Source organism: Oculina patagonica, chromosome 7 (genome assembly GCF_052425735.1).
Source record: "Oculina patagonica isolate OP01 chromosome 7, crgOcupat, whole genome shotgun sequence".
In the NCBI taxonomy this organism is placed as follows: domain Eukaryota; kingdom Metazoa; phylum Cnidaria; class Anthozoa; order Scleractinia; family Oculinidae; genus Oculina; species Oculina patagonica.
Window position 1 is genome coordinate 12,398,312 of NC_135764.1, and position 14,672 is coordinate 12,412,983.

At 38.8% G+C, this 14,672-nt stretch overlaps 1 protein-coding gene and 1 pseudogene across 4 annotated transcripts; both read left to right on the forward strand.

The window, feature by feature from the left end:
- The first annotated feature begins 469 nt into the window (after positions 1-469).
- Positions 470-3,744, forward strand: LOC144661440 (uncharacterized). 4 transcript variants are annotated; one of them, XM_078522214.1, is made up of 3 exons: positions 470-770; positions 2,349-2,426; positions 2,775-3,744. In XM_078522214.1, the coding sequence occupies exon 3, from the start codon at positions 2,795-2,797 to the stop codon at positions 3,404-3,406; it is 612 nt and encodes a 203-aa protein (XP_078378340.1). In that variant the 5' UTR covers positions 470-770; positions 2,349-2,426; positions 2,775-2,794; the 3' UTR covers positions 3,407-3,744. The 4 variants fall into 4 exon arrangements, with proteins under 4 accessions (XP_078378340.1, XP_078378338.1, XP_078378337.1 ...); XM_078522212.1 differs by having other exon boundaries at positions 2,362-2,426; XM_078522213.1 differs by lacking the exon at positions 470-770 and adding an exon at positions 2,226-2,270 and having other exon boundaries at positions 2,362-2,426.
- Positions 3,745-9,266: 5,522 nt separating this feature from the next.
- Positions 9,267-11,744, forward strand: LOC144660904 (dermatopontin-like; annotated as a pseudogene).
- The last annotated feature ends 2,928 nt before the right edge of the window (positions 11,745-14,672 follow it).

A 14,672-nucleotide genomic window follows, 5' to 3' on the forward strand; every position in this document is an offset into this window, starting at 1 on the left:
AGAAATGCAATATTCGAGGTTGAGAATTTAATAATTGAGTTTTAGTTATTGTTCCGCCAAACAAAGAGATTTGCGCTAAGATAAAACCTTTTCAAAAAAGTAAATGTTTTTATAAGATAAATTAAAATGTCAATCAAAATTCAGAGAGCTAAGTCAAAGGGCTTCCCATTGTCAATACAGTGTTAATTCTTATATAGTGCATAGTTTAAAACCTATCAAACGCATTGCGCTTCGCTGCTACAAACTACAACGGAAAAATATCAATATCCATGGATATAATTCGAGATTTAACTAATACAATAAGTAAAATAAAAGTCCAAGAGATTTGATAAACCTGTGATAAGATGAAAATTTTTTATCGTCAAACTTGTTTGCATACAGTTATCTACTAGACCGTAAAAATCATGCATGCAGTTAAGATAAATAAGTGATTTCCGTCTTCAGTTTTTGGTTTATGGCATGCGAGGTTCTTCTTGAAGCACCAAAAAACTAGATCGCTAAGCAGCGACAGGTTTTGTTTTAGCATTTTACCGAAATTATTGCAAATTATGTTGGCGGGGAAATGAAGATTATTCCTTGCTAGAGTAACAACAGCAAAAGCACTGTCGGGGGGTAGACAATGGGAAATGAACTTGTTAAAGCGTCGGATTTTTCCTGTCACATTAATGCTAACTCCGATGTTTTGAAATTTACGGGTGGCTAAAAGTACTTCAGCTGGCTTCAGTTAGCTTGGAACGGTTCACTTTCACTTCGCAAAACGGTCGAATAAGGTAAGTTTTATTCCTGTTTGGTTCACTTACAGTTCCCGGAATGTCTTCGTAGATGAATCCGCAAAATAGTGTAAGCTCCTGTCGACCACTCCATCGCGATCAAAAGAAAAAAATCAGCAGTAATTTAAGATTTTCCCAACGCCTTAATTTTAATTAGGTTCAGTTATAGCTTAAATTGCACAGTTATTTATTCGATACAGCGAGACCGGCGAGCCCCTGATACTTTGGACTCGTATAAATAAGAGAGTGCTGGGACTTTGGATCGAGTTTCGTTTGCTATATATATTCGAGCCCGAGCCTTTCAGTCTAATAGAATTCATGCTGGAACTGCAAATTCAACCACTATAAGACTAACGAGACATTATCCTATTATTACGCGCCAAACACGAAGACAAACAAATCAGGACTTCGCGACTTCCTTTGTCTTGGGAAAAGAAATCGGCTGTCTTTCGTGACGGCTTACTTTGAAAATAACAAAAAAAAAAAACGAAACGAGACTCCGAGATTAAGACAACCGCTCAAAAAACGATTTTACGTTAGTAAAAAAAAAGAAAAGGAGCGTTAACCCTCGGACGTACAAGCCAACTCACACCCCCACCATCGTACAAGGGGGGGGGGGGGGTTGGATGGAACCCCTCCCCGCAGTTTTCGTTATATTAAGGCGTAGCGAAATTATTTTGAACTGAGAAGAAAGCCCTTAGCGTACTCTACAAGATGACATAATTTTAATTGGCTGTGACGTCATATGACTTCACGTGACGTCATTAGAGCCGCCATCTTGGATCCGCCTTCTTGGATTTCAAAATTTTCTTAGAAAGTCTGAAAATAACGGAAATTGATGCAAAATCAAGCCAGAATGCTTACGGAATGTAAAAATAAACACATCTTGCACTTCTGTTTTAAAAAACTGGAAATAATGAGGAAAAATGGTAAAAATGACGATTTTTGGCAAGACCTGCTTGTATTTATGACGTTGCCATGGCAACGTCACACACCACGGACACATGGTTGACATATCAAAATTTCCGCAAAGGATGAATGAACAGCTACTGAAAGTTTCAGCATTGTAGAGTAAATCGTTTTTTCAAAATTTGGAAAAAACCTTAGAAAGAAATGGTTAATTCAGCATAATACAAACAGTCGCGTGAGTAATGCCCGTCCGCGCCCGGCTAGTTTTTTGTCTGTGTACAGCCAATTTTGATGTTTTTTATTGATTTAATTTTTAAGAAAGTTCAAAATAAGGTAGAAGAAGGATTTTGTTTTGCATAGTGGGTGCACGTGGTGGGAACATGCTCGGCTAACAAAATTGTCATGTTTCAGATGTTTACAAAAACTTTTAAGGAAAACAAAAGGGACAAACGACGCCATTGTAAATTAACAAAAGAAAAATCATATAGATGTCACTACATAGTGGAATTATCGCAATTACAGACGTGTCATAAATTACCCGATCGTTGTTCATTCAATCCTAAAGCAGATTTTCTTCTAAGAAAATTCAAGGTACGCTTGTTTTTATTATTTAGCTCATATTTAGTACCCAAGATCGACTAATGTATACTTTATTCTTTCTCCTTTTAGCTCCTTTTTATAGAGGACAGATTTGCTGCGCTAGATTAACTCGCTAGCTGAACGAAAATAAAGAGCTACATCTAAGAAGTAAGTACCAGGTGCAATTCAGCACTTTCAGTGATAAAAAATGAACTTCCAGTTTCTTTCGGCAAAACGTCGATATTCTGCAACAGTAATGTGATTTACTTTTAACGAAAAATATTCTCTGTAAATTTCCACTGTTTTTTTTTTTAAGTGAAGAACTCAGTGGGTTGAAAGACATTTTTTTTCAGCTCGTTCTTGAACGATGTCATTCCATCTGATTCTTTACTTTTTTAAGCAGGACTGTGAAGGCGTAGGTGAATAAATACACAAAATATCTATCTACCAAAGCCTTCTTTATAACTATCGTTGCTGTGTTCTCTTAGTTTCTCTTAGTTTGATTTTTAATCATAGGATTCACACAGAAGGTACACATGGTTAACATGGCAAACGGACGCTTGCTCATTTTCCTGTCTATCATCGGCCTGGTGTCACAGTGCTTGGCTGAAGATGGGTTCAGGACTTGCTTTCGTGAAACTAAACGCAGTTCGCAGTGTCAGGGACCATCGTACACTTGCAGTGGATGGAGTTCCAAACCTGCCTGGACTCAGTCATTTCGCGACGACACCGACGACCGAGGTGGAGGCTGTTATTACCAGTGGAGAATCGAGGCACACGAGAGGATAAGTCCAAGGCAGGAGTATCGCCTGTGCTTTCAAGAGACGGAAGGAAGCTCGCAGTGTCAAGGAACTCGTAGCTCATGCACCGGTTGGAGCCAAACCCCATCTTGGACCCAGTCTTTCCGTGATGACACTGCAAACAGAGGTGGTGGTTGTAAGTACGCTTGGAAGATCGAGTCGCGAGAGTCAGCACCTTCCAATGACTTCTCAAGGTGTCGAGTGTGCTTCATGGAAACAGAGGGCAGCACTCAGTGCCAGGGCTACCGCTTCAGCTGCAGTGGTTGGAGCACAAGCGACAATCCTGCCTGGACCTTGCCATTTCGAGACGATACAGATAACCGCGGTGGTGGCTGTAAATATCAGTGATATCTGGATTGCGCTGCCGCAAATCAATGCAGAGATGTTGGATACCCAACTTATGCAATCACCAGTTAATTTAAAACGTTAACGTGTTCGTAGCGTTGAATTCCTCTACGAACTCGCACTTGAACATGTTAATGATCATTCTTAAATGTTAAGGGACATTGGACATATATGTCATGAGGTATATATTCCACTTTATTAGTGGGCTAATAAGGTTGTTTTGAAAGATTGGTCTTTAGAACTTTTAGAGATAAGGTCAGCATTGTTTTTGCTCACGAACGGACAAATGTTTAAAGTCGCTGGTTTTTGAGCTGTATAAGTTTATGCACTGTCAAGTGATAATAAAATGTTAAATTGGGTAAATTTGTACGGATTATGCTCATTATCGAAACCAAGAGATCCCTCTTGTCGAAACTTCTTCTATAGCTGTTATCTTATAAAGCTTTAATTCCCTGAATCTTGAATATCGCGATCGATAATAAAACTATTTATGGATATTGGGGATGATGAGATTATGTCATGATTGTCGTTTTATACTGGCAGATAACCGTTTACAGTAATTTTTCAAACCCTAAAAGGTGAAACTGCAGAAAATACAATTTTATGTCGAAGTTTTAGCTAAGAGAGTGTACTAAAGCAAACAAACAAACAAACAAAAAACAAATGCTTAATCAAGATTCCCTCGGCTGCTTTTTGTGAGGCCGACCTCATGCCAATGAATATCCTTTCACTATTTGATTAAATCTTCACTAAGTAAGTAAAAATATTTGAGGAAACTGTTATGTTTTGCCCTTCTTAGTACAACGTTATTAGGGATCAGTGCTACAACCAAAATGGAACACTATTATTAATCCTGAAAATGTCTGAAATGGAATGATGGTTGTAATATCTTACGGCATCAATGCATTAGAATGTTGATAAAGAGCACTTTTAAAAATATATATAGGATCACGATCCGCTCGATGCCATTTACTTGAACAATTGACTCCGGCCAAGAGCACTATTTTACTCAAATCAGCACTTCCTCTACTTTCCTTGCTGTAAACCTGAATTAATTTTCGGCAAAACAGATGTGCACAATCTTGGCGGTTATCGATAACGTCCACAACATTCCTTTAATTTTTGTTGCGCATGCGATGCCAGGACCGCGGTTCTACAAATCCGCCAAAAGGGCATGCAAGCAAGTAACGATCAGGGCCCGGTTGTTCAAAACTCCGATTAAACTAACCAAAGATTAGGCCTAATCGTCGATTAAAATCACTAACACCGGGTTAGCTAATCGGTGGAATTGAGAACGTTGTTCAAAGCCTGATTAGAGGCGCGATTAGTTAATCGCCGATTAACGGTTAGTACCTGGTGTAAAACCACTTGTATTGTCTTGCTAATCGACGATTAGTATCCCAAAATGCAATTCTCCTTGAGTATTCACTGCGATGGTTTCCAATATGGCGTCCGCAGTGTCGCATGTGGTAAAAGCTTAAAATAAAGCTTACACAGAAAAGAAATGTACAGCAAAAAGTAAATAAAACTATTTTAACGACAAAGGTCGTAGTTCTTGATCGCAACAAGCCAGTATGGTATAGTTATATTGATAACTTCGTAGGCGTCTTTGTCTCACAAACAACAAGTCCGCCATTTTTTCCAGTTTAACCCTATTCAGACCGGGCTTTTTTGGACCTTCTCAGACCGGGGGGGGGGGGGGCATGTAACTTCCAGAATATTTAAGTAATCACCATGAAACTTATAGGATGTATTGTATGTATTGTACAGATTTACGACCACGCTTCGTAAATCTGCCTCTACGAGGTTTGTAATTTACTGGATGTATTGAATTATTATAGACGCTCTGCCGCCCATTTAAGTTGATTTTTATTAACAGAAACACACAACATTACAAATTTGGGAAAACATGCCTGTCAAAATGCCGTTGCCATGGTGATTTCAAGTTCCTGACACATCATCCAACCCTACCAAATTGTTGCCATATAAATTTTAGGAAAACTCAGAAAGTTTGGCAGAGTTTGGTTAAATCTTAAAAATGTTATAAAAGTTCAAAGTCAGCGCGGGCCTCAAAAGCTACCCCCCGGTCTAAATAGGGTTAATCGGCCGATTAGTGAGTTAATCTTCACCCGAAGCAGTGTTAAATTTAACCCTTAGTTTAATCGTGATTAGCGCTAATCGGGCTTCGAGCAACGCAATCTAATCGCTGGTTAAAATTTAATCGCCGATTAGCATATGTAATCGCCGATTAGCGCTAATCGGAGTTTGAACAACCGGGCCCAGTATTCTAGTTTTATTGAAGCTTGTCTGTTGTAATAACACGAGACCGCCACAAAGGTAAAGGCCGTGTTTAGGAAACAAACGCACGGTATGCAGGTAAGTACATGGAATGGGTCATAATCTTCTTTACCTTAGGAGCAAAGAAAACGTCCGAAACTTGTCAAACCTACTTCCATAAGGTCGTTCGGAATTCAAATGCGAACTTCAGTGTAGCTGCCTGTGTGTACGTTGTACTAGCGAATTGTATAGCATCATCTTAGTACATAATAATTATTAGTATAATTTCAGAGGTGATTAAAAGAATTGAAGCATTCTGATTGGTCGAGAAGCTCGGCTTATGAGGCTATAATCACCCCGTGCGACATCCAGGGAAGTAAACATGACCGCTTTTGCTGAATGAAAATTTCTTTGATTTGAAAGAAACCAGTCCAAGTCCTGGATATTTTAAACATTGGGAATTTTTCAAATTAACTACCAAGGCTTTTGGACCGAAAATATTTTCAAGAGGTGGTTCTCAAGGCATTAGAAATGATCGTAAACACGGCGGTTTTGGCGATCGATGAGAAACTCAGTCAGATCGATTGAGCAAACATTATTTAGTTCTCTTCTCACCGGAGCTACTCATTTTTAGAGGATTCGCACATTCGCTAAGAAGTCATCCACAATCATACAAAGGTACCAGACATCTATCTTTCTCATTGTGTTTGTTTTGTTCCGTTTTATTGCTTTAACTAAATAAATTCTTATTGCAATCGATGATTTAAACTGATTTACACCGTATGCAAGCGAACACTTGTGTTTGCTGTTTTCTTGTTTGCTATCGTTATTTTTTTAAGTTCATGATGATCACCTCTAAAAATTATACTAAGACAATTATTCGCCTTCGGCGAATAATTGTTAAATAATAATTAAAGGTCATTAAGCTTAGTACGTACATGAAATAAAAAAAATACTGGACGGCCCGTTTAATTTACACGATCTCATAATTATTCACTGCGATCCTCGACCATACGTCGTGTCATGAAGCTATTCAAGCGAAGTGTTTATTGCATGAACTTTTTGGTCCTTTTGACGTTACTATATTTGTTTTAACCTGCCGACGATGATGGCTTTACCGTAGTCTGAAACATTTTATATAGATCCAAAACAAGAGACGGAGTGTTGTCAGCAACAATTTCAAACGGCCTTCTTACCACCAGTGTATATAGAAAGCCCACACACACCGATCAGTACTTAGCCTATGACTCACACCATCCTCAGTCAGTGAAGCGTGGTATTGTTAAGTGTCTATATGACCGAGCCAAACACCTCATAACAAAACCATCAGTTATCTCTCAAGAAAAGAAACATTTATCGTCGGTACTTGTTTCTAACGGTTATCCTTCTTCGTTCATACGAAATCTTACTAAGACCACAAGAACAACAGCCAACAACGAACCCCGCAGGAATTTAAATCTACTGCGGTTTTACCCTATATCAAAGGTGTATCAGAGGTTCTTCGCCGCTGCCTACAAGAACAAGGCGTTCGCACCGTCTTTAAATCTGACACAACTCTTCGGTCTTACTTAGTACGACCGAAAGACGACCTAGAACCAGGCAAACAAGATGGTGCTGTATACAAAATTCCATGTGAATGCGGCAAAGTATATATAGGGGAAACAGGGAGAGCGATGCAAGACAGGATAAAAGAACACGACAGAGACATAAGGCTTGCTCATACACAAACCTCCGCAGTTTCAGAGCACGCAAACGAAACGGGGCATATTCCTTTATGGAATCAAGTCAAGTTTATCGATCGTGACCCTCACCGATACACATGCAGGGTCAAAGAGGCTATCCAAATAAGACTTCATTCTAATAACATCAATAGAGATAGCGGAATTGAAATTCCTGAAGCATGGATACCTACGATCAGAAAGCATAACAGCCGTTCAACTACAAAGCGGACCTCTGAGGGAACATCATCTGTTAGTCGGAATAATAATGAGGATCGAAATGCGCCAATCACAGCGAACCAACGTGCATAAATAGCGACGCGTAAACAATCGACCTCATCGCCTGATGAAGACTAGCAGTATTGCAGTCGAAACGTCGCGATCAACATCTCAAAGCGATTCTATCGTGAGACAAACGAATAAACGTTCATTACCTATCTTACACCACGATGAACAATAATCACATCTTTAATGACAATTCCATTCGTTTATTTAAAATGGTCTTCATCAGAAATTTCTGCCGCGATATATTAATTTATATTCTTCCAAGGAGAGCTGTCCCGCACTATGTATGTCATCCTTAGGGTTGGTCGTCAATTAAAGTTATTTCGTACCTTAAGAACTGTTTTTAGAGTTTATATTTCAAAAGTTTTTTTTTATTGTAAACAGTCTAAGCGCTCAAAAGAGGAAACGTTTACGAACTTCCACGCGGCTCAACTCCGATTTGCACTCAAATATGTGACTTTAAGCCATTGTCAATGTGTTGTCCTTTTGAAAGAGACACACTTAACTCTTACAATGCTTTTCTCCATCCACGAGTGTTAATTAATTGGGTACCGGCAAACGTTCATATCAAGTGTCATTTTTCTAGTTGCTTGTATAACTCATTGTACAAAAAACTAAATCAAGTGCCGGCGCGGATACGCGTTAAGGAGTCACTTCACTTCTTCGATAAGTAAGATTGAAATTGACATTAGCGACCTTCAGATTTGACTACGAGTACGAGATCGAGTACGAGTACCACTTTGGAATTTCGACACAATTATATCCCCCAAACTATAACTTTTCCCTGTTGCTGACTAACACATAAATAAACGTTAGGGATAAGATTGGTGTGATAAGTGATTATAGGAGACACACGAATTTGGTTTGAAAACTCGTACTCGTACTCAATCTCGTACTCGTAGTCCAATCTGACATAACGTTCCAAAAGAGCTATGTATTTTAGCATTTTGGCAAAAATATACATTTTTTTAGCATTTTTCACCCTATTTTTCTAGAAGAAGGGGGGGGGGGGGGTGGGGCTCCCCTGTCTTCATCTGAAATTTTAACCCCCACCCCCGCAAAAAAAGAAAAAATCCAGTAAAATTAAAGTTTATCAAGCCTTGTGACTAAAAATGTATCGGTGTACAAAAACCACATCTCCCAAAAAGCTGACATTGCCTCAACTGTTTATTGTGGATGCCGTCTGTTAGTATGGGTTGACTGTATTTGTAACCAATAAGCTGTTGGGTTGAGTTAACGGCATTTGGTACTTAAAGAAGTAGAGGGGGCGGGGGGGGGGGGGGCGGGGGGCATGCTCCCTCGGGGAAATTCGCATTTTTAGGACCTCAGGAATGTTATTTTGGGCATTCTGGCAAGATTTTTCACTATTACAGAAGCCCTCATTACAACACTTATTATTTATTACACTTATTATTATTTTCAGTGACCCCCTCCCCCCCTTACAGACCATAGTTTTTTGGCTGGCCCCCCATTTGAAGCCATATTTTTTTTCATGCCCCCCTCCCTTCAAATCCCACAAGCCTCCCACTCCACCTCATAAAAAATAACGGTCCCTTAGTCAAGTTCAATTGTGGGTTTCACAAATGTCACTTCTGTTTAAGTGTATGTTAAATCAGGCAACCAGAAACCGTAACAGACATTACAGACGGCATAAGGTGGAAAGTCTTTGAGGTGATGACTGAGTTAACATAAAATAAAAGAAGAAGATCGCGTCTACTATTTTGGATGTGGATATGGCCCTGTTTCTTATAGCAGCGGCGATTGCTCATGGACAGCTAACTATGTGAATGATTTTGACAAGCCAGTGAGCTATAAGTGCCCTCATAATGGCTTCATCACGGGAATCAAAGGTGTGCACGATGGGTATTACAAAGATCGCAGGTAAGTTAGCCAGCCTGAATATTTAATAAGAAGCTTAGACATCCTGTTTAGACTAACAAATCATTTCAGTGTAATTACTTGTGGCTTATAAGGTGCGTTGGCCTAGTGACCTAATGGTTACTGTGCCGGACTTTGAATCGAGCGTTCCGGGTTTAAACCCTGGCCGGGGTCATTGTGTTATGTTCTTGGGCAAGTCACTTTACTCTCACAGTGCCTCTCTCCACCCAGGTGTATAAATGGGTGCTGGCGACAAAATGCTGGGGGGGGGGGGGGGGGGTACCCTGCAATGAACTAGCATCCAATTCAGGAGGAAGTAGTAATATTCCTAGCCAGTTAATGCTACAGAAACCGGGAGAGCCTCCGGCAAGTATGGGTCACTTAGCCCGAGGCTTCCCTTTTTTTTAATAATTTAGTAGCAGAACGAAAATCCCAGCAGTAGTTTACATCATATCAAAAGTATGGAAAAAAGCGGCTTTTTACTAATCGACTGATTTGCTACACCAGACAACATAAAAATAAAAGATAATTTTTCATATTTTCTAAAAGAAGAATTTTCTTTTAGGTGGGGGTTCCGCTGTTGTCATGTTGAAGGATATTACGGACACACTTGTGCCAACATACTTCGTATCAGAACTCGTGGGACGATCCACTTTTCTATCGGGTTCCAAGCGGTTACTACTTGGTCCGTGTTTACAGTTATCACGACGATTTTTACAAGTAAGTGTTTTTTCTTACGTTAAATTGCTACTTCTCAGAATGACAGAAATTTTACAACAGAGAAGAACTATAACTTAGCTTACAAGCAGCGTAATCGACCGCGCAAATACGGCACGCTAAGGGTCAATGGTCCTTGTACCTCTTGTGACATCATCACATTTCATGATGACAAACAAATTTGCAAAACAAGTGGACAAACGCCTTACAAAGCACGTCTTAACGAGCACTATGAAATGAATCGGACCAAAGATACACGCAGTAAACATACCGGAATTTTTCCTCTAAAAATCGAAGAAGAACATGACCTTTGTTAATGTTATTTTAGCCAGTTTAGTTACGATGGCATACATCAGGTGACTCGCTGTACTATAATGAAATCTGAGAAGTGAACAGTTTCGTAGCTTATTTAGGAACTTCCCCTGGGAGGGGGGGGGGGATACTCCCTATAATAGCTTATACGGGAAGGGTCCACCCGAAAGGGGTACCTTTTTAAGGTTCAGGTATGTTAAAGGGTAGAGATTTCACAAGTTTAGGTAAATGAAAGGGTAGGAAATTCTGTCATTAAGATGTTTAAAAAGGCCTTTGAATAAAATATTTAGAACAGACGCTGAAAGGGTTTTTTTTTTTCAATAAAAGGTATACGAAAGGGGTTCCCTTTCTGTCAAAATGTTATATAAAAGGGTAAGGGGTTGGACCTCGGGGCGAAGCCTTCTCGTTTAAATCTTTTTTTGACTATCTACCCCTCCCCAGGGGAATTTCAGACGGTCCTGTAAACTCACAGTGCCTCTTTAACGTTAGAATTGAATGGCTTTTATGCTTCAAGTTGCTAGCGCCTACAAAGCAGTTGTTTCCTTTCCTAGGGCCGGAATGCAGCAAAGACAAATAAAAAATTCTTATTGCGAATTGGAGCAACCTTTTATAAACCTTTGCGTGGATCCCGCGACTGCTACAGTTTAAGTTTCTTGCAAATGTAGATGTTGTATAAGGTACAGGAGTTGATAAAAAAGTTGGAAAGGAAGCTGGGCTTGAAGGAAATGTGTCACGACTGAGTTAAGTTTATATTTTTACGTTTTGCCAAATACTTGAATTGCTATGAAACTTATATATAATGTTTGCAAAGAAATAACTTCATTGGATCCAAATGAGAAAACCATAGCTTCATTGCAACCGAATGTGTCTCCCGGGCGTTATAAGTTAAAGTTACAAGCAAACGAGACTAACTATGAATTTGTATTTGTGTTTGCTGTGTCATTGAAATGTTCTTTAATTGTTTTCACAGGTTATTTTCATAAATTTACCGAATTTGATGGTCATTTCCGATACCTAAATTTGGCTAAAATCCGTGACACAGTCCCTTTAATTTATTTTCCTCACAACATAACGTGTATATTGTTTTTATCATTTTTAGAGATTGTCGCTGGAAGTTCGAAATCTGCAAATTTAGCAAGTCCTACGGCAAATGAAAACGCAAGCGCCAAGAAGACGCTCTTTAAAATTAACTTTACTAGAATTAGATTGAGATAAAAGAAGATATGAGAGAAGGTAGTTTAGGCCCCGTCCACACTTATCAGCGGCCGGATAAATTGAAAACGCATCTTTTTTTCTCTGCTTTGGCCAACCGTTTCCCTTAAAACGGCGTTTACAGTCACCGAAAACGGTCTCCAGAGTGAAGACATTTCAAAACGCCCGCTAGTTGTTGAAGTGTGGAAAATCAAAACGATGCTTTTCGAAAACGCTGAAGTGAAATGGCCATGTGATCTCTGTCAATAACTCTGCAACGTAAAATCACCAAATTCTGCGTTTTTTTAATTTTAAATGGCGCCGTCTTGAAATATTTTGCCGAGGAAGCTGTAAAATCTATAGACAAGCTGAATGTCTGATCTGGATTATCGTAAGATAGTGTTTCGTTTTTTCGAATTTCTATAACTTATCCGTTTTAGCGTGGACGGTGAAATTATTGAAAACGATACGAAAAAGATAGTGTGAACGGAACACATGTTATCCGTTTTCGGCCCGAAACTCGTTTTCAATTTTTTTTTCTCTGGTAAGTGTGCACGGGGCCCTTATGTTTTTATATTTGAATGTCATTGTGCTTTGCTGAGCTAAGATGTATGAATGGCGATGGTAATAAAAAAAAGGCTTTATACTGTCTTGTAGTGTTTTGTTTTAACGGAAATATCTACCTCTCATTCGTTTAGAACATGAGACTCGGTCAAGATTGTATCCATTCTGCTGGAATACTTTTAGTCAGTTGTGCAGAAACAGTGAGTTAAGCTACTCGTTGAGGCATTCCTGAGCCTTATAGCTCGTCCGAACGAACTTTACCCTTCAAGAACGATGTTGTCTTATGTCACAGACTTCCAAGTTGTGGTGAAACTAGCCAACGACGCCCTGGTGGAAAGTGGCGGCTCTTGGGGGATATTTCTAAAAATTACAGTATATTTGATTTCAGGTTGATCAAAAGGGAAAACGTACGAAACTATCTGAAAAATTATCCAGAAAACGTCTATATTTCAGTCTTCGACAACTCTTTTCGTTCATTTGATCCCTAGACTAAAACCAATAACAAGAGAGGTCTGGTAGTAGTTGATGTCCACCCCTCTCAATACGACTAAGGATAAATCACACTCCCCCCTCTAAAATTTCCACTTTCAATTTCACATACTAGCTCACACATGGGTTCGAAAAATTCACAGCGAAAAACCTTTCAACTGGTCTACTTTTATTGAAGAGAATATTACACATTCTTCTTGCTCAAAATTCTTTTGTTCAACAAGTGAGATGCATCTCATGACACCATATTTAACAGGGAACACTTTATTGTATACGACTAGATTGATCAATTTACATTAATAAAATTATGCTGGGGGATAAGGAAACCCTTTCGGGCTTTTACAAGAGCCCCCAAGTCTAATTAATATGGTATTATCTCAAACCTGATTGTAATATATTTACAATCAGGTTTGGTATGGTAGTATATATATTATGTATAAACTAATCTAGCATCCTATGTTAAAGAAATTACATATGCCCTTATAGCTAGGGTTTACATTATTGATTATTTTTTAAGAGATATTGCGTGACCTTTTAATTTTCCTAAAACTATGAGGTGAATTAACACTCTTATAATCATCAGGGATTGAATTCGATCATTTTGTTTCCTTACTTACATTTAATCGAGAATGTGCCATAATTTGTTCTAAATTTCAATTTATATACGGGATTTTGTATTTGTGTTTTAACAACCTGTTTATTTTAACTGTGTATATAATAAGCAATAATAACTATGATCTCTTCTGTAGGAGTGTAAACATATAAAGACAAAAAGTGAAAATAAACATAAATTTGTTCTCTAGAGTGTCTTTAATAACGAAATTTATTATTCCACAATTGCGCCATTTTACCATATAAGGGAAAAAGAACGCGCAAAATATGCCACGTTATTACACAGTAGAACAGGGCAAAAATACTGGCGGACAAACTTACGGAATACTGGCCCAAACAAAGTGGAAAAATTAGTGGAATAATAAATCCCTTATTCGATGTTTTAACATATAATACGAGCGGACATTTTGCTCATTGCTCGTATTTTTCCTCGTCCCTATGGGGCTCGGAAGAATACTACGCAACTTGCAAAATATCCGCGCGTATTATATGTAAAACCATCGCATAAGGTGTATATACTACACTGGTGATAAAAGAACATTTACAGTTTTTGCTGGTTAATAATTTGATTAAAATTCGTCTGTTGTCTCTTACAACACGAGAATCTCTCCTTTCCGGACACTGTCATCATTATTACCACAGTCATGATTAACTAATATGGCAATACGGCCCTTTGTGGTGACTGTCATTCCTGACAAATATGTTTGAGGGGAATCCAGGCGAATGCTGTATACCAATTCGCCATATTTTGTGTATATGAACACAACAAATTCGGATTTCGGTTCAAAAATGCGCAAAACATAAACAACATGTTCGTTTGCCGAGTCAAGATTATGATTGAACCTTCTGATCGATTGGCTTCTTTCCGAACCAACTGCGAACTGGTATAAGTGGTCTCCATCGACAGTGAAGACGTGAACGCAGAAGTTAACTAAAATCATAACATGGCCATTATTGTCAGCAGTAATACTGTTTAAAAAGCCAGGGTTCAAAATGTCCTCTCCAAAGCTGTCAACAAATGATCCATTAGTCTTGTACACTTCTACAACTGACACACTTCTTCTATTGCGTAATTCAGGTCTCCAGTAGTAACCTAAGACAAAAATATTTTTGCTGCTTTCCTCTGTTGTAAGTGAGACAGCTCTAAACCTATCCCCCAGATTAAAAAGATACTGAAAGTTGTTATCCTTGTCAAACACATACACGGCACGACACCAATGCGCTTG

Coding starts and splice junctions, on each gene's coding strand:
- LOC144661440 (XM_078522214.1), top strand. CDS start 2,795: ATGGTTAACATGGCAAACGGACGCTTGCTCATTTTCCTGTCTATCATC.